Source organism: Lepisosteus platostomus, chromosome 15, assembly GCF_059453375.1.
Source record: "Lepisosteus platostomus isolate fLepPlt1 chromosome 15, fLepPlt1.hap1, whole genome shotgun sequence".
Classification (NCBI taxonomy): Eukaryota; Metazoa; Chordata; class Actinopteri; order Semionotiformes; family Lepisosteidae; genus Lepisosteus; species Lepisosteus platostomus.
The window spans coordinates 4,909,974-4,934,187 of NC_142625.1; the positions used below are offsets into that span (position 1 = coordinate 4,909,974).

At 39.3% G+C, this 24,214-nt stretch overlaps 1 protein-coding gene and 1 long non-coding RNA gene across 4 annotated transcripts in view; one reads left to right on the forward strand and one right to left on the reverse strand.

Annotated features, from left to right (window-relative positions):
• Positions 1-24,214, forward strand: part of LOC148647728 (uncharacterized) — a 492,485-nt gene that overhangs the window by 232,838 nt on the left and 235,433 nt on the right. The window lies entirely within an intron of this gene.
• The window catches only part of LOC148647738 (uncharacterized), a 187,194-nt gene continuing 172,745 nt past the window's right edge, over positions 9,766-24,214 (reverse strand). The window contains exons 22-26 of one of the 3 annotated variants that reach the window (XR_015926657.1): positions 21,963-22,091; positions 21,675-21,813; positions 13,320-13,402; positions 12,096-12,246; positions 9,766-9,956 (exon numbers count right to left, since the gene is read on the reverse strand). Coding sequence is in view for 1 of the 3 variants with exons in the window: in XM_088607662.1 (XP_088463788.1) it covers positions 21,753-21,813 (61 nt within the window). In the remaining 2 variants the exon portion in view is untranslated. Of the gene's footprint in view, positions 9,957-12,095; positions 12,247-13,319; positions 13,403-21,669; positions 21,814-21,962; positions 22,092-24,214 lie in introns of those variants that run through there. The other 2 variants (XR_015926656.1, XM_088607662.1) reach the window with 2 other exon arrangements.

Consider the following 24,214-nt stretch of genomic DNA (forward strand, 5'->3'; position numbering starts at 1 on the left):
CAAGCTGAGGGGAAGCCAGGAGCAAGGCCATGAGTGCAAGCAAAGGTTTGTTTACAATGGAGAGCAGCTTTAAATAAGGGAGGGGAAGAAACCCAATGTCCGAGCACAGGGCTGGGACTGAGGTAGGACTCAGATACTTGATGTTAACAAAATTAACACATTAGGGGAGGGTGGTACAAATAAACATTGGTATCATGTTCTTGCAGCCCAAGTAGAATGTTCTAGCCCACATTCACATGGGTATTACAGATTCAGCTAGTTTTGTATGTGTAATCCTGTCCTGAACAGGAACTCCCAGTCTACATGAGGACACTTCTCCCACCTCCTGCACCATCTTATCACCTGGTTACATACCGAGAGCAAGTCCTAAATGTTAATGAAGTTACAACATGCGAATTGTGTTTGCAATATTTTAACAATGCTCAAAAGCTGTGTGTATTTGAAAGCTTTAAGTGAGGGGGACACTGATCGGTATGGACTTCCCAGAAAAAAAACATACTGTACTTATGGACTAATTTCTTTTAGAAGTTTTTGTTCTAACTACCCATCCTTTACACCTGAAGGCAGGTCCTTGAAATGTCATGCAAGCTCTGAAATGGCTTCTGCTGGAACTTCCATGACTGGGATCAAATAAGATTTGACAGCCTTAAACAGCAAACAGCTATTTCAAACCTCCTATTGATCTGATGAAAACATGATAATGCCAGTCCTACCTCACAGCAGTTGCTTCATGAGACATGAGCATCTAGGAAACAATAGACAGTAGACAGCCTGTGTAGGGAAAATTATTCTACCACACACCAACCCCACATTTACCAAACAAAAGCTTGCATTAAACTTATTCAACACCCACTATCATCCCTTACATACCACCTTCAACCTCTCAGTGGACCCCATGTGAGAATGTGACTCTGAGCCTCTTCACCAATTAGCCAATTAGCCAATTAGTGCACCACATGTGAGCGTATTTGCATCCCATACTAGCTAGGCAGGTGTGCCTATTAGTCACTGTCAATGTTAATAAACATTTGTTTAACCAAGTCTCCTACTCCTAGACTTCTTCCGTTTGGTCTAGGAGGCTATCGCCTTTCATTCAAACAACCCTGTTCTCTCCTGTAGAACAAGCTCTCTGTTGCTTAATCCCTCTCTGAGACTGTAGCTGGAACCTACCCCTTCCTGGGCAAGATGTTTCTCCTGGAGCTGGCATCTTGCAGCCCTTGTGACAGTGAGGGCCCTTGTGACAGTGAGGGCAGTCACGGAGCCTCTGCCCCTGAGCCTCTCTGCCACTCTCTGCCACACCTGAGAATGAGGGTCCAGCTCCCCTGTGTTAACCTGGACTGCTCATTCACTAACCCTTGTTAGACCCTTGTTAGAAAGGAACACAGGCCTCAAAGTACAAAACCCAATCTTCAACTTACAAACCAGAAACCACAGTCTTTTATAGCACATTTATTCACACGTCATCACTTTTACATGTGAGTAACTCAAACAATTTTAGACTGAGATGTCCTTGGTATCTTGCCAAGATCATTTAGTTTTGCAAGCTTCTATGGAAAAATAGGATTAATGATCTTAAATTATTTGATCAGAAATATCCGTAGCACAGTCAATCATGTAGACTAGAGATTACTACACATAACATAACAGACATAACAACATAGCAGCCAGCAAACTTTACTTCTTAACCTTTCAATGCATCATACTGTCACGAATCGCACACGCGCATGTAAGCGCTCCCACATTCCCACGAGCTCTTCTCTCCCTAAACGTCCATGCACCAATCTACTCAGCACTATTTAAACCCTCACTAGTCTTCCCTTCCTCGCTCACGATTGAGGTTTCCTCCCTGAGCTCTGTATTCGTACGAAGTCCGGTTCTCCGTGACACATACAATTTATTACATTGATTTATTAATTAATTGATTTATTACAGCATCTTTCTGTCCCTCCTGCTGTGGCCTTCAAAAACCAGAGGATCTCACTCATACAATATGAGACACTCGGGTACATAGCGTTGCATTATAAAGAAAGGTAGGTATGGTTAGCAGCCGGACTATTTGTGCAAGAACGACCCAGTAAAACATCCAGCCGTGATCTATTATATCCTATGCAAAACTTTCTCGGGCTAAAGCTTGTTCTACACCACTAAGAGTTATTTGAGCTCGGCCTGCTCGAGCGTGGGCAACATTGGCATGATAAACCACCAGGCAGGTACGGGCCATGACAGCAGACATCTGTTCTGCAGTAGTAACATTCAAACCTTTTCATTCCTGAACTGCAGCCAGAAGGCCAGCTAAAATTACAGGGTGCCTAGCTGTCATCAGACAGGACAAGACATGAGGACCAGAGACAAGGGGTTCAGGGGGGTGTCCTCTACAGTCCAGGCTGATGCAGAAGGCTCTGGTCTTCAGAACATCACAGTGTGATATCCTGTGTGCTGTGGTAGTCTGAGCATTAAGAGTAAGGTGAAATTGGCCAGAATTGTTAATATTGCTAGTAAAATAATTGGCCAAACACATAAGCGGCTTAAAGAGCTGTATTATATTCCAGTTCAAAGGAAGGCTGATCTTATCATTTATGACCCCTCCCACTGTCTTCATTCCCATTTTCAACTGCTCCTGTACCGTCAGGGAGGCGTTTTAGAATGTCTGTGGCTAAGAAAGATGCAGACAAGAAATCTGTGGTTCCCTGTGCAATCGGTACATCGAATTCAGCTAAGTTACTGTTTCCTGTGTGCAGCTATGGGCTTAGTGTAATGATAATGTATTATGGTCAGAGCGAGACGTGTATATGTATATAGGTCAGGAACACAGGCTCTGGGAAGCACCACGTGTCCTCCAACACCTGTGTAGCCCAAGGCTGTGGCCAAGCCCATGGACAGCTGTAACTACATTGCACAGTATCATTCAACTCAAGCTCAAAGACTGGACATCAAACTACTGTCAGGCTTTAAACAGTGATCAGGGAAAAACCCTTTAATAGCTATTGGTGCTACTACCCCCGCAGTAGGAGTGTAAATCCAGATGCCCTGTATTCAGTTTAGCCCCCTCCCCCTCCATCCAAGACCAAATCCCCTCCCTTGAAGCTGAGCTTTGTCATTCTTTAATCATCTGTACAGGAATGATCGCTGAAGACTGTTCGCATTCGCTTGTGGTTTTCCTGCATTGATTTGTGACACAACAGCTGTTTTGGCTACATTAGCGGGACTGTTCCCTTTCCCTGTGACTTGTTGTGTAGCCTATTTAATTCCTGTGCCTGCTCTGCTCCTGGCTCAGCATTGAGGGTACGGATGTCCTCAGACCTGCCTAGCACCAGGTCACCCCACGTCCATGGCCTGAGGGCAAAGGTTTCTACCCCGTTATCGTCTGACCCCCTGAGCCTGGGCTAACCCCTGTGTTGCCCCTTTTACCGCTACGCATAGGGTCTCTACTGCTCTCCTTGTCATTCCACGTCTTGCCCTTCTGACATCCGTGACACAAACTTTATGACTGCCAATAGCAGTAATGAATTGTCTCCATTTTCTGACACTAGCAAAGTCATACTGTAAACCACTCCCCACACATACCTAAAATCAGTGTAAATATTAAATATTTCTTCTTTCTCTTGCCTGTGCTGACTGAGACGGCTCATAAAGCTCTTAACTCTATAATCTCATGTAGTGAGACCACTGCATATCCAGAAACCCTTTTCCACCTACCATGAAGCTAGAACCACTAGTTCAGGCAGGATTCTCTAGCGGTTCTTCTGTCAACTCGGGTCTCAAAGGTTCCCAATAAAAATGCTCAGGCACATGCTCCTCACCTTCATCTGGTTATAGCATTAAAGCAACCAGATTTTGAGGGGGTGATTTTTGAATTTCAGTACCAGGTGCTATCAAGTGCACATCCCAACCTGTCCAATGAGCTGCTGTAATCTTTCGAGATCTTCCTTGTGCTAAAACTTTTATGTACAGCATGTGGCATGCAAACAGTTAAAGGATCATCAGCTACAATCCCTGAAGTGAGCTGCACAGCTGAGCTTGCAGCTTTCACAGCTCTGAGACATGTAGGGAAGCCCGCAGCTACTGGATCTAACTTCTGCATGTAAAACCCAACTGGTCTGTTTCTGTCTCCATGCTTTTGTGTTGAACTGCACTAATATGACCTTGATGTTCATGTACAAAAAGCTTAAATGGTTTCTCTGGCTGTGACAGACCTAATTCTGGTGCATTGCACAGTGTCTGAAAAATTCACATTCTCCATCCCATACTCCCCTCTCACCAGGTGATTTGTTTATTTCAATTAGTTTAATTTGGAAAACTCTAACACACTATTGCGATCCTACAGTATGTTGTGGAAAGGGACTCTCTCTTCTGTTTCTCCATGAAACTATCCCAAGATAATCCCTTCAGTTGTTTATTCTTAAACCAACAATCGTGTTTTAGATGCCCACAGTTATAACATATTGGAGACCTCCTGGCTTCTGGGCTTGAGGTCTCCAGTTCTTCCCATTAGAAATTTGATAGCCTCAACCAAGGCCTCCTGACTGATCCACCATTATCTTACTCACCTTACTATTTTCCACATTTTGTTCTGCTTAATCAGCTCTCTTCTTGTGACTTCCCAAGTTCGGTCAACTTACTTGCCTTAACAGAATCTTCTGCAATTACAGCTTTATAGCCACAAACAACTTTTACCCTGTGACAGTATTCCAGGAGCATCACACTCTACAGATCCTGCCTTACATAAATGAACCTCTCAACAGACCCACCTGTCCATAAACTCCCACACAGATTAATCTTTCTTTCGTGAGCATGCTGTCATTTTCTCCAAACTCAGACACTTTGATTTAGTCAGCCTACTTCCATCATGTCTCAGACCATTATTTCACACTTATCAACTGTGTCACTATTTGCAATGAGAGCCTTCCTAGTCTGGACATTCCTTGACATTTTTCCTAACCCTCAGGTATCATTTTAGCCCTCAATATAGACTGCATGTCTATCTGATGAATTTCACTTACTTGTGCCCAAAATTCCACTGGATTTTTATACATTTTAGGCAAGTCTTTTACCAGACTTTACACCTCACTCGGCGCTTAGTTCTAGTAACTGTTTTCATCTCTTCAAAGTCTCCTTCATCAAGCATCTTAGGGCTAGCTTTCTCCTTTTTTATCCTGACCATTTTTCCATCCTTGTCTGCCCCTAACATACAGTACACCCTGTAGGTTCCTCCTGTTTCACGTTCCATTGTGACCAAACAGCCCTAATAAGAAATAAGGTTTTAACTCCCTCCACCAGATCACCCTCCTGAAGAGACTCAGTGGGTAATTCAGGATATAATCTTTGACAACCGGGGGGATTATCACTGCTGCTGTTTATTATAATACATTTTTCCAACTCATCGAAGCAAATTCATTGATATTTCTAGGAGTCTAACACCCTAAGTAGGTAATCTCTTAAGTAGGTTTCTCACCGGTGAGTCCAGTTGTCTGATAACCTTGTACGTACGTATTAACGAATTTCCCTGTGTATCTGGGGTGTCTCCTCTGGTGGATTAATCTGACACTCCAGATCCAGCTGCCCTGTTACAGGCAGATGGAAGATGCTGCTACTGCGCTACTACCTGTGCAACATCTTAACTAAACACCTGCAGCAACAAAATATCTTAGCTAAAGTTGTATCCATGGATAGCTTAGCTTGGCTTTTAACACAATGAAGACCCATATTTCATTATAATATTTTCCTGGGGGTGAATGGTGGGCTCACATATTGGATGAAAGAGTTCCTTAGAAACAGACCATAAAGTCTCCTTATGAATGGTATACACTTTGAGTAAATGGATTGAATGGATGGTCAATGATGGTGTTTCTAACTATCCTTCTGCAAGACTGTGATCAGACTGGTAAATAAACTAAGATCACTTTATTGCCCACATACAATTTCTTGTATTAGGAATATGTCTTTTTTGCATACCCCAACTTGTTCTCCATGAGACACACAGACAGGGAAAGAGGCTTGGGGTCAGAGCACAGGGTCAGCCATTTATACGGCGCCCCTGGAGCAGGGTACAAACAGACTGCAGCAATCTGATCAGACCGCGATCAGACCGGTATATTCTGGAGAGGGGTGGGAGCAGACTGCGGTATTCTGTTCAGACTGCGATCAGACTGGTATACTCTGGAGCGGGGTGGGAGCAGACTGCAGTAATCTGATCAGACCGCGATCAGACCGGTATACTCTGGAGCGGGGTGTGAGCAGATTGCGGTAATCTGACCAGACCGCGATCAGACCGGTATACTCTGGAGCGGGGTGGGAGCAGATTGTGGTATTCTGAGTGGACTGTGATCAGACTGCCTCAGCAGCGAGAAGCTGGTGGTCAGCATCTGGGGATCTCTACCCTGGCAAGACAGACCATCACAGATTTGAGCAGCTTCGGCTACAGAGTGGGATCTAAGCCAGGCTTCCAGGGCAGAACAGGACATTCGACTTTGGAGCAGTATCCTGGCGTCAAGAACCACAGGCAGGAATGCAGACAGGCTTCGGGATCCAGGGTGACACGACCACCAGGAGAGGGGTCTGAGGCTACTACTGGGGAATCAGAGTGCAGACGAGATCACACGGGACAGGGATTAAATAAAACCAGGACAAGGGAAAAATAAGTGCAGACGGGAAACTAGGATGGGGGTGAAAATACAATGACGGAGCCCCATTGGCTCTATCTTTAAATAGAGAGTGGTTAATTACAGAAAAAAATGCAGATCACCAGTAAAAAATTGGAATTAATCAATGAGTCCTGGAAACAGTTTCTCAGGGCAACCACTAGGTGAGAGATGGCTTGCAGGACACGATCGTAACAATTTCAAAACAGTTTTTTAACACCTCTAATGAAGCCATATAGTTGTAAAAACTACTAACATCATAATAGGATATATATGTGATATAATATAATTATAGCAACTATTAAGAAGACAAAAATAGCATCAAAATGTATAAAAAACTAATATTTAGATTTAAAATTTTATAATTTAAAAATATACATTTTTTTGCCGTTAAAAATTGTACTTGAAACTAAATGTTGTATACAGTACATGTAAAAAATACATTTGTGATTTCTGGTCATCTTTAAATTCCCTTGCTCTTTCTGAGCATTCTGGAGATTGTTGGTCTGGAGGTTAATTTATATCATTACTTTATTATTAGTTTTATTTTAATACTTGGCATATTGTGATAGGTAAAATAATCAGAAATGTGAATGTAATGTACATATTATTTTATTGTGAGAAAAAGTCGTTATTATGCCCAAGGGACAATTTATTAAAACCAAACCTTTTTTGGTTTTGACTGGAATCAAACTCAAACTCCATCACATGATAGTGCAGAATTCTACCACTAAGCCACCCATATGTCTCTCTAAATGGTGTTTGATTTTCCACTACAACAGACCTAGTGAAAGGAGCAAGTCAACATCTTCCCAAAATAACCACAGCAAGTGACCAACGTAAAAGACGTTGATGCAGAAAATGTTTATGAAGAAGGTGAAATACTGTTGTGTACCTTATTTTTTTTATTTTTTACTCATATTCTTAAATTAATATTAATGACTTTCAGTGACTTGATTATAATTGTACTTCTGTTATTTTTAGCTACCATAATTGTCCTTAAGTTGCTTCCATATAATATTCCATATTAGTATTCCCTATTAAGTGGATTTAAAAACGTCTTACAACTTTTTTTTGCAACAATAATTACAGCAAGCATTCATAGAAAAGGCTAAAACATAGGTTTTTATAAAGTATAAACTTAATAATAATAAGAAGGGGCATGTCAAAATGTTTCCAAAATAACCACAGTAAGTGTCTGAGATAAAGACTTTGATGCAGAAAATGTTTTTGAAGAAGGTGTAATACGGCAGTGTACTTAATTTTTTATAACTACTACTACCAGCTATAAACAGTATGTATATTTATATTAATAAATTAATATTGTTTATGACATTCACAGACGTTATACTCCTGTTATTTTCTGTTGTCAGCTACCAGAATGTCCCTTTAGTTACATAATTTCATATAACTATATTCCACAGTGGATTTAAAGATGATAAACAGTAAGAAAACAGATTAGATGATTTAATTATTTCACTAACATCTAATGCACCACATGTACCACCTATCAATGTTTTTGGACAATGAATCACACACCATAATCACAGTTCCACCAGTGGGTAAAAAGGATTAATGCACGTTCTGAGTGGCTGCATCTGTATATTACCAGGTTCCATAGTGAGGGTGAACTTTTAAATTCCTTGTAAATGAATATTTTTTAAAAAATGACATCATTTTTAAATGAATTTATGGTTTATTTTAAAAATCAAGTCATATATGCACAAAACAGAAAAAGATTACTTACTGTATCAGTATTTTCATATAAGAATTTCACTTTGTTATAATGAAATCTGGCTATCATGAGTTTTAACTATGAGATACATTTTTTATATATGAACCATATAAATTTGCATGTGCCTTTCCTGATTAACACATAATTCTCACAGTTTAAACAAATACCATTAAACACTGTGAAAAAGAAGTTGCACTGTGAAAAACGTTTAAAATTAAGTATGTGGTCCAATAAATTTCACATTTATAAACATCAAACTTGCTGCTCTGTACCTATGGCAAATTACTAAAATTGTATTTCTGTAAATTACTGACATTAATGTAAAACAAGGCATTAACTCTTTGCAAAAATGTTTATTCTTGTCTGTAATACTGTTACTAAACTATCTGTGAAAATGTGCAAAGAGTAAAATACGAAAACCTACTAGATGGCAAAGTTATACTACTGGCTGGTAACATTAACCATAAAGCTTTCCCCACCACTTGGTAACAACCACCCCTGCACAACATCTAGGAACTGACACACTGCTTAACACTGCTGGGCTATTAAGGCTGCTACTTACATGAGTATGTTTTGGCAAAAATCGATTTTGGTAGAAGCCACCCTTTTCTCTATTATGCTAATCTCATTCTTTAAAAAATGAATTAGCAGCCATATCACCCTGCAACTCACAACTGGCAATCCACTGAAGCTAAGCAGGTGTGAGCCTGGTCAGTACCTGGATGGGAGACCTCCTGGGAAAAACTAAGGTTGCTGCTGGAAGAGGTGTTAGTGGGGCCAGTGGGGGGCGCTCACCCTGCGGTCCATGTGGGTCCTAATGCCCCAGTATAGTGACGGGGACACTATACTGTAAACAGGCGCCGTCCTTCGGATGAGACGTAAAACCGAGGTCCTGACTCTCTGTGGTCATTAAAAATCCCAGGGCGCTTCTCGAAAAGAGTAGGGGTGTAACCCCGGTGTCCTGGCCAAATTTCCAATTGGCCCTTACTAATCATGGCCTCCTAATAATCCCCCTCTATGAATGGGCTACATTACTCTGCTCTCCTCCCCACTGATAGCTGATGTGTGGTGAGCGTTCTGGCGCACTATGGCTGCCGTCGCATCATCCAGGTGGACGCTTTGTAAAGCGCTTTGAGTGGAGTGTCCAGAAAAGCGCTATATAAGTGTAAGCAATTATTATTATTATTATTATTAAAAATGTAAAGATGGTGGGCAATTGCAGCAAATCTGAAAATTGTTCTACAAAGCCTATAATAAACGTACTGTGCTGCCCACAGTATACATAGATATGGAAAATATTTAATGTCTTGTATGTTATTATTTAAATGATTATCAACTGCATTAAAAAGGCATCTGGATTCCTCATTTTTAGAAAGGTCACAAAAAGAAGAATCCCACTGTTAGCAATGCATTTAGTAAATTAAATAAAGAACTGATTGTATGGCTTACAATTCACAAGGGTCACATTTGTCATAAAAACAAGTGTAACATATTTGTCTAAAAGCCACAGCGCATAAAAATGCTTCTTTGTCAATAACCTACAGCAGTGTCCTTTTCTTCACTCCTTCATGAGCTTTGTCAACCTGCAAATAAAAAGAAGGGATTAAAATCTACTCCATCCTGACCCACCAATACGAGTTCAAAAAGGGAATCCAAATGTTATGGAAAACAAATCCTGTGAAAGTTTTCTTGCACTTGCTTTACATATCACAATATACTGAAGGAAAATGTGTCATTTTTTGCATTGATAAACAGTTTTTTTTTAACGGTTTTAAATATATATATACTGATGGAAAAATGAAACACAACATTTTCTGGAATGAAAATACTAGAGTTATAGCTTATGTTCTTTCACAAAAGGTTGTCAGTTTGTTTTAAGCCCTCTGGCCAGCAATACAGCTTGTGCAGTGAGGCATTGCAACTTGCCAATTACACAAAAGCTCGTTAGGTGCATTTTTAACCAACTACTGTAGGTCCAGGTGGAATTATGCCTGATGAGGTCACCTTTAAATAGGCCTTAATTCAAAGCTTAGGTCACTGCAAGAAAAAGGCCACACTTAGTCACTTTTCTGTGCATTCCGTAATGCCTTGAATGACACCAGAAGCAAGGGCCACTGGCATGCTGCAGGCAGGCATGTCATGTGCCAACGTTGCCAGACACTATGGAGTAAGCCACTCCACTGTATCCCAACTGCAGAGAGGGTTTCAGCAGACCGGCAGGACAGATGACCGTCCAAGATCCAGTCGCCCTCGAGTGATCACAACAGAGCAGGACCGACACATCAGACTGGTCCATTTGAGAGATCGTTTTAGATCTGCCACCTGTACTGCTGCTGAAAGTGTCGGCAGACACAATGCCCGCATCAGTGACAGGACAGTGAGACTCCATGCTGCTAGCCTTAGAGCAAGGAGACCTGTCAGAAGCCCTCTGCTCACACCTCCTAGATGTCACACCAGACTGGCTTGGGCCAGACAGAGGCTGTGATGGACTCATCAGCAGAGGCATCAGGTCCTCTTCACAGATGAGTCTTCAGCCTGTTCCACACTGATGGGAGTGTGGAGGTGGGGGTGTTGCGTACTTTTTTCCATCAGTATGTATTTTAAATATAAATTAGAATAAAACATATCAAATAAATATGTCTATATATTTATCATACTGTAAATAGACAGTTCTTTGTTTTACAAAACTGTAATGAATCAACTGAAAATTCTTAAATGGGTTAAACGAGTCTGAATGACAGAAAAAGCTGCAAAGAAAACAAAGTTATTCAGTTCCTTAAAGCCAATGCTTATTGGGAGCACCAGCAAATAAACGTGAACAGTGAGCATCATGGTAATGTGCCATTCTTCCTGACAAAATTGCTCTAGTTCTGACAAGTTTTGGGGGTATATTGGGGATAAATTACAATGAGCAAACCTGGTGATATATTTTTTAAATTCTTTCCTGAATTCAAGGCTCCTCAAGGACATTCACTTTCTTCTTGACAGATCACTTCAGTATAGATTTTGCTTTGAGATACTATGTCTTTGTCCTGCTGAATGGTGAATTTTTTTACCTAGGTTTAGTATCTTAGGAGATTTGTGTAAGTTTTCCACTGGGATTTGCCTATACTTTGCATCATCCATTTGTCTCCCAATACTGACAATTATCCTGGTCACTGCTGTGGAATAGCATCTCTTAACATGATGCTGCCAACACAACGCTTGAGATTTGATGGCGTTGAGCATCACACTGCTGTATCACAGATTGCTTTTATGTAAACCCCATTCAGAATAGGAGATGGGTTTGCCACTATAAAGTCCCTTTTTGTGCAGTGATCGGGATATAGTTGGCACGTGGCACACTCTTGGAGTGAGAGAAAAAGAAAACAGCTTCTCTTATAAAACAGCAATGCGTGTCTTTTGATAGCTCTGTGTGTGTGGATGCTGGCAGGCTGGCCCAGCAGGAGTGCTGTATCAACAGCAGAGAAATCAACAGCAGCTACAGCCAGAGATGCCACTGGTTAGCTGGAGATTGGCATCTACTGAGGTACAAGGGAACCATTTAGTGGCTAAAGGATTTCTTTTTACAGGTAAATAAATTTTTCCACATCTGACAGAATTACTATTTAATATTTTAAACATCACACAATCTGTGTGTGAACAATATAAGAGGAAGAATTCTGGAAGTGTTAAAAAAGGAGATTTTCAGTAATAATAATTTCTCAAAAAATAGTATTTACCACTTCTATCATGTGCTGAAACAGGTCTTTCAGCTGCTTGGTTTCCTTTTTCTGTTCATCTACCACTCGGAGATTTAATGTTGCCGCTGTTAATCGCACCAATATCGGAACCGACTTGTCATTGACAACTCTTCTCTTAAAGCTAACCCACCTGAGAAAAAAATCACATATTTTAATAAGTCAATATTATTATTCAACAAAGTTAGATGGAACAATAATTCTGGGAAACACCTTTAAATACTACTAGCATTTTAGTGGTCAACGAGCTCACTCTCAGGTGATGCACCCACTTACAGTATTGCTTTACCTGCTGTGTCCCTGCAACTAAGAAAGATCCTTCAGCAGAAGGTGAATGAAAGGAAACAGTGGGCTGCAGCTCGGCCCACTGGTTAAACTGCTTCAGCCTTGGAGTTTACAACAAAGGGTTAACGTACGGTCAACCTGCTTCATCATCTGAAGGGAAAACTTATACACTGAATGTTCCAACAGCTCTGGAAGTAAGGACAGAACTGTATGTCCTAATCATTTTAAACTACTGTATAATAAACTAGACAGGGAGATCTTTTTTTCTATTTCATCAGTTATTTGCAAGCAAGCCCAATCTTAATGTTAAAAAATAAAACTCTTAATAATGTCTGCAAAGAGGCAAAAATAGAAAGCTTCTATAAAGTACAGGAATTTATTTTCAAACAACATGATATGGCTGTTTGAATGTCTACAACCTTTACAGAACAGCAATGTGAAAAACGGCTATATTTCAGTCTGAACTTCACCAAGCAGCTGCTTAGTTGTAACAAAAGCACATTTTTCAATTAGTTTATTCAGGTTACCAAGAATACAAACGTTGTCACTGACTGTGCCTTGTAGAGGAAATGAATACTATTCATGAAGTCTTCTGTGCTGGATTCTGCCTTGCACATTCTCACCATACTAAAAAAGGCTTGTGTCACAGTAGAAGTTTATGGTCTGTTAATCATCGATTGAGGAAGTTGTTTCCTAGTTTTGTGTGATCAGTACGTCCTTTCCAAATGAAGAGTGTGTTCTCAGTACTAACATAGATAGTATAGAAGTTCCATTATCTAACCACCTGTTCCCACCTGCAGTTGAATAAATTCATCCAGTGCCTGCCTGCAACAAGGTGTCCTGTGCCCACAATAATTTGATTCATACAAAACACATTAGATCCACAGTATATAACATCTGTGACTGGTTGCACTCATATACCTTTTTTTGTGAAGATCTCTTTCCAGGTCAGTCCTTAGGTAGTCGCTAGCTGCCATGACAGTACTTTCCAGTTTTTCTGTTACCTGGTCATTACATATGAAAAATAAAATACAGTAAGTTACACCTGGCTAGAAACTGTCTTAACATCCAGGTATTCAATCAATACAAATGATATGTCTTTTTTATTCTCTACTTTTCCTTTTCTTGCCTTTATACAGATGCAGCCACTCTGAATGCTCGTGTCCATGTGAATCTGTGTCTAGTGTACAGTAAATCTTATATCTTAGAAGTAGGACAGCCTATTAAATGAACTTCATGTTTTCAGTAACAGCTAATGCACCACCAGTATCACCCATCGTTCTTTTTTGGCCAGTGAATCCGAGTCTGACATGCAATCTGAGTAGCTGCAGCAGTTACCCTTGTCCTCACAAAAAGGACTCACTGACTCACTGTGGACTCACTACTTCACAGGTCAGGTTCTTCAGTTCTAAAAAAATATTGACACAGATATGAAGTATTATGACATACTTCCTCGTGTCCTAGTAGTTACTGTAAATCTTTTTGTAAGTGAATGCAATTGTTCCCTAATGTTTTTAGGATAATATGGGTGTCATATCCAATTCAGTGCTCCTGGAAATCTGTGATCCCCTTTCAAAATGCCCATGCTCAGTGGAAATCTTTCTTTGTTCCACTCTCAATGGTACATGATTTGTCTGTCTGCCTGTGCACAGGAACTGTCCTGTCTGTTGTAAACATGTTGCCTTTCTTTTAGGATTACATATATATTTTCAATTATGTATACGTAACGAACAATATAGACATGCATATAGCCTTCGAATGCATGTGAAAGAACACAAGACCAACAATCAAGGAGGCTCGAGGAGAGTAAAAGAATTTAAAGACGCCCTTAAACAGAAACCAATTAGCATGCAAATGAAACGTTGCTGTTTCAGTAAGGTAATGTAGGTGAGTCCACCCAAAAGAGATCGACTGAGTCAAGGGTCATCCACTCTTACTCCCTGAAAGGGACGATCTAGAGGAAGTGAGAACCGGAGTTGTGTGAGTTGGTGGGTCTAATCGTCCACAAGCCAAGGACTCAGGGACATGAGTCAACTTTAATACACAATCTCGGAGGAGATCATAGAGGCGGCCATGGGAAGAGTTAGAGAAAGACTGTGAGAACACGAGTAAGAGATACAATGACATGGAGGGTGATATCAGTGCGAGGAAGAACTCAGAGAGAGCAGGGAGAAGATAAGATACAGCAAAGTGAGAAGGACATGTAAGTGAAATTATGCCTCATGTAGTAGTTCTGATGAGAAGGCCAAGTGACAACACCACTCTCAAAAGAAAGCGAGTGTCAAATTGGGGAAAATAGTGGAGCAGGCAAGCATTGTCCAGAGCTGAAATCCAGAACACAGAAGGGTCAAAATTGGGGAGTCGCTGCAGCAAAGCACAAGAATGAATATACTGTAATTAAAAATAATAAGCTGTGTTATATGATATTATGACATTTGGATTTGTGGTGGCCATGTGGTAACAACATCCTGTCTCAACACAGTAATCATTGTACTCAATGAGATTGTTTTTTTGCTAGTATGCGTGCAGTATGACTAGCACAGGAAAGCACTAATGGGGTTCAGAGACAGCAGCCTTCTCAGAGCAGAGGAAAGCTGTCTTAGCAATGTCAGGTTAGGTACTAGAATTTATTGAAGTCTGAGATGTTAAGATGCAAAATAGTCACAGACTCGATTGTTGCTGTGTCTAAGTCACCTTTCAAGGCGCTATATAAAATAAAGTTTATTACTATTATACAGCGGACCTGGCCAGATGGGATCAGTTGAGAGTGGGCTTACACTGCTACGACTGGAGAAACTGAAAACAGTCTAGGCTCCTTTTCTCTCTCTTACCCCGCAAGGAGAACAGTAACATAATCTGGTTGTAAATCGTTGAGGGGATTTATCTACCCCCAAAGGGGGCAAAATAACCTGGATGGTTACTAAATTGAAAATAATGTGGTTCAAAAACCTGCAGGGGATTGTAGAGGAATAGTGAGATCAAGGTTTCCCAGCAGGAAAAAAAACAAGGTGTGAAAAGCAAAAGCTAGATCTCAGGCATGTTCAAGCTGAGCACAGTAAAATCAACTCAGTATAAGGGACAGAAGAACTGTTTAGGTTATCTAGAACAAAAGATGACAGATTTATTAAATGCTACATTGTCTCTGGAAACTATATTGTGAATAAAAAGGCTATCAGGAGTAAAAGATTCTCCATACCCCACAAGGGTTGGGAAAAACGTTTAACAGGGATCCAAACTCCAGATGGAGTTTGCATCATGTTTTGCTCTTGAATAGAGTGAGGGAGCATGTTCATCAGTCACAATTCTTCTAGAAGTTGGAAGCAGCTGTGAGTCCATGAGTGAGGAGCTAGGGATGCTGTAGTAAGGCAAGAATCGGTGGAGAGGGAGCACTTGTGATTTGGTTACTGAAAGGTTAAGCCCTGTTTTTTCAGCAGATGGATGAGTGGTCTTCTTGTGAGACCTGTATAATACCTGACTGTCCTCGGATGAGGTTCCCATAGCTAGAGCTGTGCAGCCGAGGGGGGGATGGGGAGATTAGCTCTGCTAGGGGGCAGTGAAACTTCATAGATCACTGGGAATCCAAGGATGAAGGATTCAGAGATGTTATTCTACTAATGCTCAGGTTGGGAAGGTAAACTATAACAACATTAGTCTCAGAGGAGTGTATGTCTTGTAACATCAGGCAGGTTCTTACTTCTAAATTAATTAGACACCCTGAACTGGGCTTTTTAACAGTTTGTGAACAAAGTTGGACTTGGGGCCGGGCAAAGTTTGGGGCTATAAGTATAGTATATTCATGAGTCAACGAAAATCAAACTATATCGACTCAGGTGATCAAGCGGAATGACGGACAGCTAGTAAGTCACACGATCTCACAGTAAAGAGCACCCTGGCCAGATTTGTTTTACTGTATGTACTGGCTCACTCTCAACCTGATGGATGTGGTATCTGTAGAGAAAGAGGCACCAATAGGTCTGTCTAAAAATCAATAAATATTAAAAATGATTGTTTAGATGCAAACATATTGATAACCACAGATATTAAAATATATAGAATACATAATGCTGTAGCCATTTTAAAAAAGAAGAGGTGTTAATTTTTATTACTCATGGTATCTCTGAGGAATAGCTACTACAAATAAGTAAATATACTGTAGTACTATTGTTGAAAACCGTCCTGATTATATAGGAAGCCTTATGTTCAATAAGCATTGATCTGTACTTGAACTCCCACAATTTCAGAACATAAGAAAAGTTACAAATGCATCTTAATCTCTGTTGACCTCTGTTTCTTTGATCTTTTTTTTAAGGCTTTGCTGTAACTCTGAAATGAGGCTTGAATAACATTTACTGTTTCTTATTCCTCTTCAAAGGACAAGGTTACTCTTTAAGCAGATGCTATACAAAAGAGAACTTTTCTCCTTGCTTCAAACTGCAAAATGTTAAAGCAGCAAACATTTTCTTTATATAAGGAATATATATCTTCCACCACAACTATAAGGCAACAGTCCCTTTACAAAACATAAATTGGTCTCTTCGGTACTTATATTATTTTTTCAATCTTTGTATTCATGCATTTAAACTGGATTGAGCCCCATGTTTGCACTGTATCATTCATAAAAAGACTGGCTTGGTGACTAAGACTGACTGACTTAGATTGGCGCAGTCATTGTTCAATATTAGTAATGTTGCCTGGTCACTTAGATTCAAGCCATTGTGGGCTGAGTCAATTATAATCAATGAATATTGTACTGACAAAACTCCAAACAACACCCATTGAATTAACTTAAAACTAACTTAATTTCTATATACCACTCATCACATTTAACAATATGATACCAAGCATACCAAACAAATGGTTTGGTTCTAAGTAATATCCTTATTTCTGGTCAAAAGAATTTGATGGATTCTGCATTCTATGGAATATGGGGACATAATTCTGGATTATACAGATGCAGCCATTCAAAGTGAGCGGTACAGACACCGCAGGTAAGATGACACGCGATACCGCGGTGCGTGATTGGTTGACCGACAGGGGCACTCGTGGTCCGTTGGTCTGTCGTAGAAAGACTTACTGTAAACGTCTTTACTGTGCCCGTTGTAGATATTGAATTTTACCACTGAAGGGAAATCTTAGTAGCTGAGCATAAAAAGAATAGGAGCATACTGTAACGCGTGTGAAGGCCATAAACGATATTAATTTTGGAACGTAAACATACAGTATATAGCTGGTCTTGGTACTATAAAGAAAAAAATACACACCAGTATTCCATTTCTCCCTAAACATTGTAAGCTTCGAAGTCTTTAACTAACGTGATACCGGAGTCAACAAGCATACTTTTAGAATTTGATTAAAAGGGAATATAATATGGAATCGCGTATCTAAAGAATTTAATAACGGTATGATTATATCCATGTACTGCAGCAGAGCTATGTAGGGCTGTTTCGCCTGCCTGATCATGCGAGCTGTCTTGTAGCCTACTGGTCTAGGTGCGTGACTACCAACTGGCAGGTTGTGTGTTTGAATCCAGCTGGTGCTGGACTTTTCATTTTTATTTATTTATTTTTTAATCGCGTAACATAAACATATTACCATATGCAAACTGTACTGTATACAGTATGTATATGTATATTTAATGTCTTAACTGTGCCCGTTTAATTGACTTAAAAAAAAATATTTAACACGAACATTAAGCTGTTTACATCTTCCGCCTGAGAACAGTCACCCGTTGCTACCCAACGCAGAATGGTGATTGGCTGACACCATCTGACACCCCTTTGATTGGAGAAAAAAGACGTGCTGGTGTGCTATACCAGGAAGAGGATTTCTTTCTATTCAAAACGTGTATTTTAAAAGTTTAAGAAGTAAAAGGGGAGATATGTACACGTTACTGAAGCTAAAAGTTTAGCCTTTGTCACTGATGTAAACACTAAATAAAGACATATAGAAATCCCTACGTTACAGACTGTATATGGCTGGTATTGGTAGTTTAAAGAAAAAATACACACCAGTATTCCACTTTCTCCCTAAACATTTTTAGGATCAGAGTCTTACATGTGGTTATTTCGAAAACGTTTGTACGTGCTCCTTCTTACCATGTTACTGTTTACCGTTACTGACCATATTAAGTTTAAGTGCCTGTGGGCACTTTTCCTGTCCATGGGGGGTGGACCGTCTTTCATTAGAAGGTTAGTCTGTTCTACTCTGAGAATGTAGGGGGGGTGGGAAGTGCCCGCGGTCATTTAATTAGTATTAAAATCTTAGTTATCTTTCTAGTTCACAGGTTTGCATGCATAATTTAATTTTTAAAGCCACTGAGACATCAGGTACTACTGTTGTATTTATGAAAAAGAAACAAAACAAAAAACATACTAACAACTGTGCCATCCTACTCCTTAGTTAATACATTTTATTAACATTTAACATTGTTAGCAAAATATTTTGAATTATATTTAACCCTATTTTTTCTTTAGTTTTGTATTTAACTTATTATATGATAGTCAGACTTAATGTATATTAATGTATATTTGAACAATGAAAATATATTTTTACAAGATTTTACATTAAGCACTTAAAATTAATATGGTTAATAATAGTAAACTGTAACATGCTGTAACAAGATCGGTTAAACTTCGAAGAAAATCCTTTCAGAGAAAATGTTTCAGGTGTGAAGAACAAACCTGTTCCCACACACCCTGCCCCCACTACCATTAGAATATACACAAACATTTTAGCGTTTCATTCTGAGCAGAGGACCCTCACACCTGAAGAGTGCTGGCTGTGACGAATTAAACCGGTTTTACAGGTTTCAATCACAGATTGGGACTCAGTAAAGTAACACACAGCGCCACTGGATTTGATAATACTGTACCTAACCAAAATCCGCAATATGGAAACAGAACCTGTGTAATTGTTGATAGATGATGTACTCGTAACATTTTTTTCAAGACGACCTACAACATTTAAAAAATGACTTGTATGTACTTGATATCTCTAATCAATCCACGGGTTCCAGCACAAAACGAAACTAAAACGCATACCGTTTAGCGCTTCTTATTAGTTGCTCAAAAGTAATTTGACCGTATGAAATGCATAATATAAACCTAGAAACATATACGTGAGCAGTACTTAAGCACTGTAGTATCGGTGTTAAGACATACCTCTCAAATACTGTAAATCAAGTTAAAAATATCTCAAGACCGATTCTGGTCGTAATGAAACCATGTTTCGTGTATGTTTTCTTTTTCATCTTGAAATAACTCATTTCTAAATACCTTTTTCACTGTTAACATCTTGTAGCAACTTTGCGACAAAATATACACTCTGACAGTTCATCCTGCTACCAACATTAAATAAAACAAATCTTAAGATTTCTATATTTATGTCTTTATTTAGTGGTTTCATTCGAAGCTTACAATGTTTAGGGAGAAATGGAATACTGGTGTGTATTTTTTTCTTTAAAGTACCGAGACCAGCCATATACTGTATGTTTATGTTAAGATTTCCCTTCAGTGGTAAAATTAGATATGAATATTCAATACTTAAACGGGCACAGTTAAGACATTAAATATACATATACATATTGTATACAGTACAGTTTGCATACGGTAATATTTTTATGTTACGCGATTAAAAAATTAATAAATAAAACTGGAAGGTCCAGCACCACCATTATGTTTATATGGTTGTTTTTGTTGGTTGGTTGTTATTATGGTTATTAATAATACGATCTATAGTTGAAATCTGAGCCTAAATAAAAAGAAAAAGCAAGTGATTAGGTTTATGAGCAATCTAATTACTTATTTGTTTAAAAAGCTATATAAAATAAAGTTTATTATTAATTTGCTGGACAGAGCCGTGAACATTATTATGCATAAGACAAAGATAACGATCCTGATCAGTTTAGAAATCTGTGTACGCTGTAAGGTTTTTACTTCTTAAACTTTTAAAATACACGTTTTGAATAGAAAGAAATCCTCTTCCTGGTATAGCACACCAGCACGTCTTTTTTCTCCAATCAAAGGGGTGTCAGATGGTGTCAGCCAATCACCATTCTGCGTTGGGTAGCAACGGGTGACTGTTCTCAGGCGGAAGATGTAAACAGCTTAATGTTCGTGTTAAATATTTTTTTTTAAGTCAATTAAACGGGCACAGTTAAGACATTAAATATACATATACATACTGTATACAGTACAGTTTGCATACGGTAATATGTTTATGTTACGCGATTAAAAAATAAATAAATAAAAATGAAAAGTCCAGCACCAGCTGGATTCAAACACACAACCTGCCAGTTGGTAGTCACGCACCTAGACCAGTAGGCTACAAGACAGCTCGCATGAGCAGGCAGGCGAAACAGCCCTACATAGCTCTGCCGCAGTACACGGATATAATCATACCGTTATTAAATTCTTGAGATACGCGATTCCATATTATATTCCCTTTTAATCAAATTCTAAAAGTATGCTTGTTGACGTATCCGGTATCACGTTAGTTAAAGACTTCGAAGCTTACAATGTTTAGGGAGAAATGGAATACCGGTGTGTATTTTTCCTTGTGATATTTTAAGCTCTAGTTGAATGATAGGTGTCGCATTTTAAATCATTCTCGTAGCTAGAAATTATGAAACGCCCTGTTAAAAGCAAGGAAGTTTTTATGCCCCGTTGAAGTAAAACAAAATGCCTGACAAAGTATGGCTTGGACAGATTCCAAGTGCTTGTACAAATGTGCTAAAGAAATTATACTTTGAGTATACAGCTTGTCCAAAGTCATCCATTATTAATACTATTAGTAATATCTTCAGTAAAGGCTTTGATGCATAAATATTTCTGATAAAGGTAGGTTGTGTACTTTTGTCCAACAGAGCAATCTTGCTTTCATAAAACATACCAACATTTGAATGACTGATGATTAACATGCTGTAATACACAGTTCAAAATTAAAGGCTCGAATGCTGTACATGAGAGGTTAAGCTCCCCCTGGCGGTTTTACAAGGCGACGCCGGATAGCTAGTCACGTGACACACGTGATACCGCGTGATACCCCGGTGGGCGTGTCGCGGTATGCCGTGAAATACCTCACCCATTTTGAATGGCTGCATCTGTATTTTTAATGATACAGTTAGTAAATATTTTCTTGTTACGTATTTCTTGACACACTTTCAAACAATATATAGACAAAATCACTTTTTAAAAAAGAAAATGGCTTTAGGTAATTGCTATTTAACATTCAATATCGAGAGTTTGTTAGCTTTAAAATATTCTATCAAATGTTTACGAGCTTCTTTGCTTCTTCAACTGAAGTGCAGGCATAGGCATTCTTCAGCAGCTTTGTTTTGAAGCAGTCCTTGAAGCATCAATTCACAATTTCTGTCAATTTCTTCTCAGCAAATGGCATTCGGATTTTACCCATGTACCTAAAAAGAGATGGATTTATTTTTCAGAGCTATGAAAAAAAAAACATCTTAGATTTACAATGGAAATAAACAAAACATCTATTAATTGATGCTGACACCGTACAAGCACTGTTATGTTTCTATTGTTAACTGAATACTAGTTCCACTACACTAGATGCTGTTATTGGTCCTCCAGTAGCAGATTGTAAAATCAGTCCCTTCCGGACAGCTTGGTATTCTGGTTTCTTTAGGTATTTTGTGTGTCCTTCTTTTTGTAGCATCACACAGTAATTCCAACTCTGGAAAAGATGCAAAAGGAGCTTTATTTAACACTTGCTCCTTGATTTGTAGTGAACGAATTCATTACTGAGAATGGTCTGGACCTTTCATGTTTAACTGAAATTGTTTTCTGGATTTATCTCAGTCAATTCAGTTCAACTTGCACATTGTTTTACACAAATTTTTAACAGTTGCAAAACAACTTCCTGTTGCCTAGATCCTGCCCATCAGCAACAGTTCCCTTTCCCTACTGCCTTAAAGGTGACATCTATCACTCCTATATTGAAAAACACCTGGCTTGGATTCTGATATAACAATGAACTACAGACCAATTATTTCTAAGGTTTTAGAATATGTTGCACATCAATTACAGGCTCGTGTGATAGCCACAGATTTGTTTGAACCATTCCAATCCAGATGTCACTGTAATCATAGCACTGAGACTGTTCTGGTTAGGGTTGTGAATGATTAACTTATTGTGTCAGATCATATACAGTGATGAGATACAAGTACTTGATGAGATACAAGTATTCTTATGCTGCTTGATCTCAGTGCATCTTTTGATACAGTATTGCTCAATCACTTGCAGACATTTTTGTTTATCAAAGGCTCTGTCTTTGGTTCTGCTCTCATCTGACTGGCAGGCAGCATTTTGCATTTTGTCTCCCCCATTCCTCATGTTCCCCCATTGTTTTACCAATCCTGGTGTGCTGCTGAATTCAGTCCTGGTCCACTTTCTTTTTATGATTTATATACTTCCTCTCGGCCAGATTATATGCAAACATGGTCCTCAAGTTTACTGTTTGCAGGTGATACTCAGATTTACATTACTACCTCTACCTCCTCTGATCTCTCTGCTCCATCACTTATCCCGTTTGCATGACATCAAATTCTCTGAAGAGAAACAGTGACGAAACAGAAATTCTACTGGTGGGCAGCATCTCAGCGGGATAAACTTAAGGGTTTCACAGTAATGGTGGATGGCTTCCCCATTCATGCGCAGTCAGGAATTTGAGTGTCACACTTGATCCTCTCATGTCTTCTGAGCCCCCCGTGAAAAAAACGATTAAGGTGTCTTTTTTCACAACAGAAATCTTGCCCGTGTTAGGCAATTTCTATCAATGTCCGATGCTCAGTGCTTCATTCATTCATTTATAACATCAAGGTTCGATTTCTGCTCTGTGGGCTCCCTAACTCTGCTGTCAACACGTTACAATATATCCAAAACTCTGCAGCAAGCCTTCTAACTCACACCAGACCCTGGCAGTGTATCACTCCTACAGTAGGAACAGTTACAGTAAGTCTCTACATTGGTTAAGTTAAGTTAAGTTGCAGCTGCCGTCAGGCAGAACTGCTGTCAGAGTCACCAGGCCCTCGCCGCCGCATTCCAACGTGCACTGTTCACCACAATGTATCAATTATCCAGCACCCAACCCAGCAATGTTCACAAACCCAAAGGCAAAGCAACCCTTGAGTGGCTTTAAAAGAAGAAGGTGGAAGTCATTGAGCGGCCCAGTTAAAGTCCAGATTTAAGTCCCATAGAACATCTGTGGAAGGACCTGAAGATCGCTGTACTCCACCACTCCCCCAGGAAGCAACATGGAGCAATTCCGTAAGGAAGAGTGGGCAAAAATTAACCTCACAAGATGTGAAAAGCTGGGTACAACACACTGCAAAAGACATGAGCCTCTAACTGCTGCCTCAAAAGAGCAACTACTGTACATGTTAAATGCTTAAGGTCTCAGGGGGTGACTACTTGTCAAAGCTGGACAAGTTTTCAGTTTCAGTTTTTTTATTTTGCCTTAAAATGTTCTGTCACAATAAAAATGATAATGCCCCATTAAAATGTTACATATGTTTTATTAATCACACAACAAATCCTGTTTAAATGTGTTACAATCTGATCTTGTAACAGCAAAATGTGGTAGACGTCCAAGAGGGGTCAATATTATAGGTATAATCATATACTGTAGCTCTTTATATAATATAATAATATTTACCTACATCCTATTCACAAGGTCCTTCTGCATTCACATTTTGAAATTCTCTGTCCCATTATCACCCATGTTTTCAATGAATCATTTCCATCAAGGTCTGAAGTTTTACTTCTGCTCTTCATCCCCCAATTACAAAACATAAAACA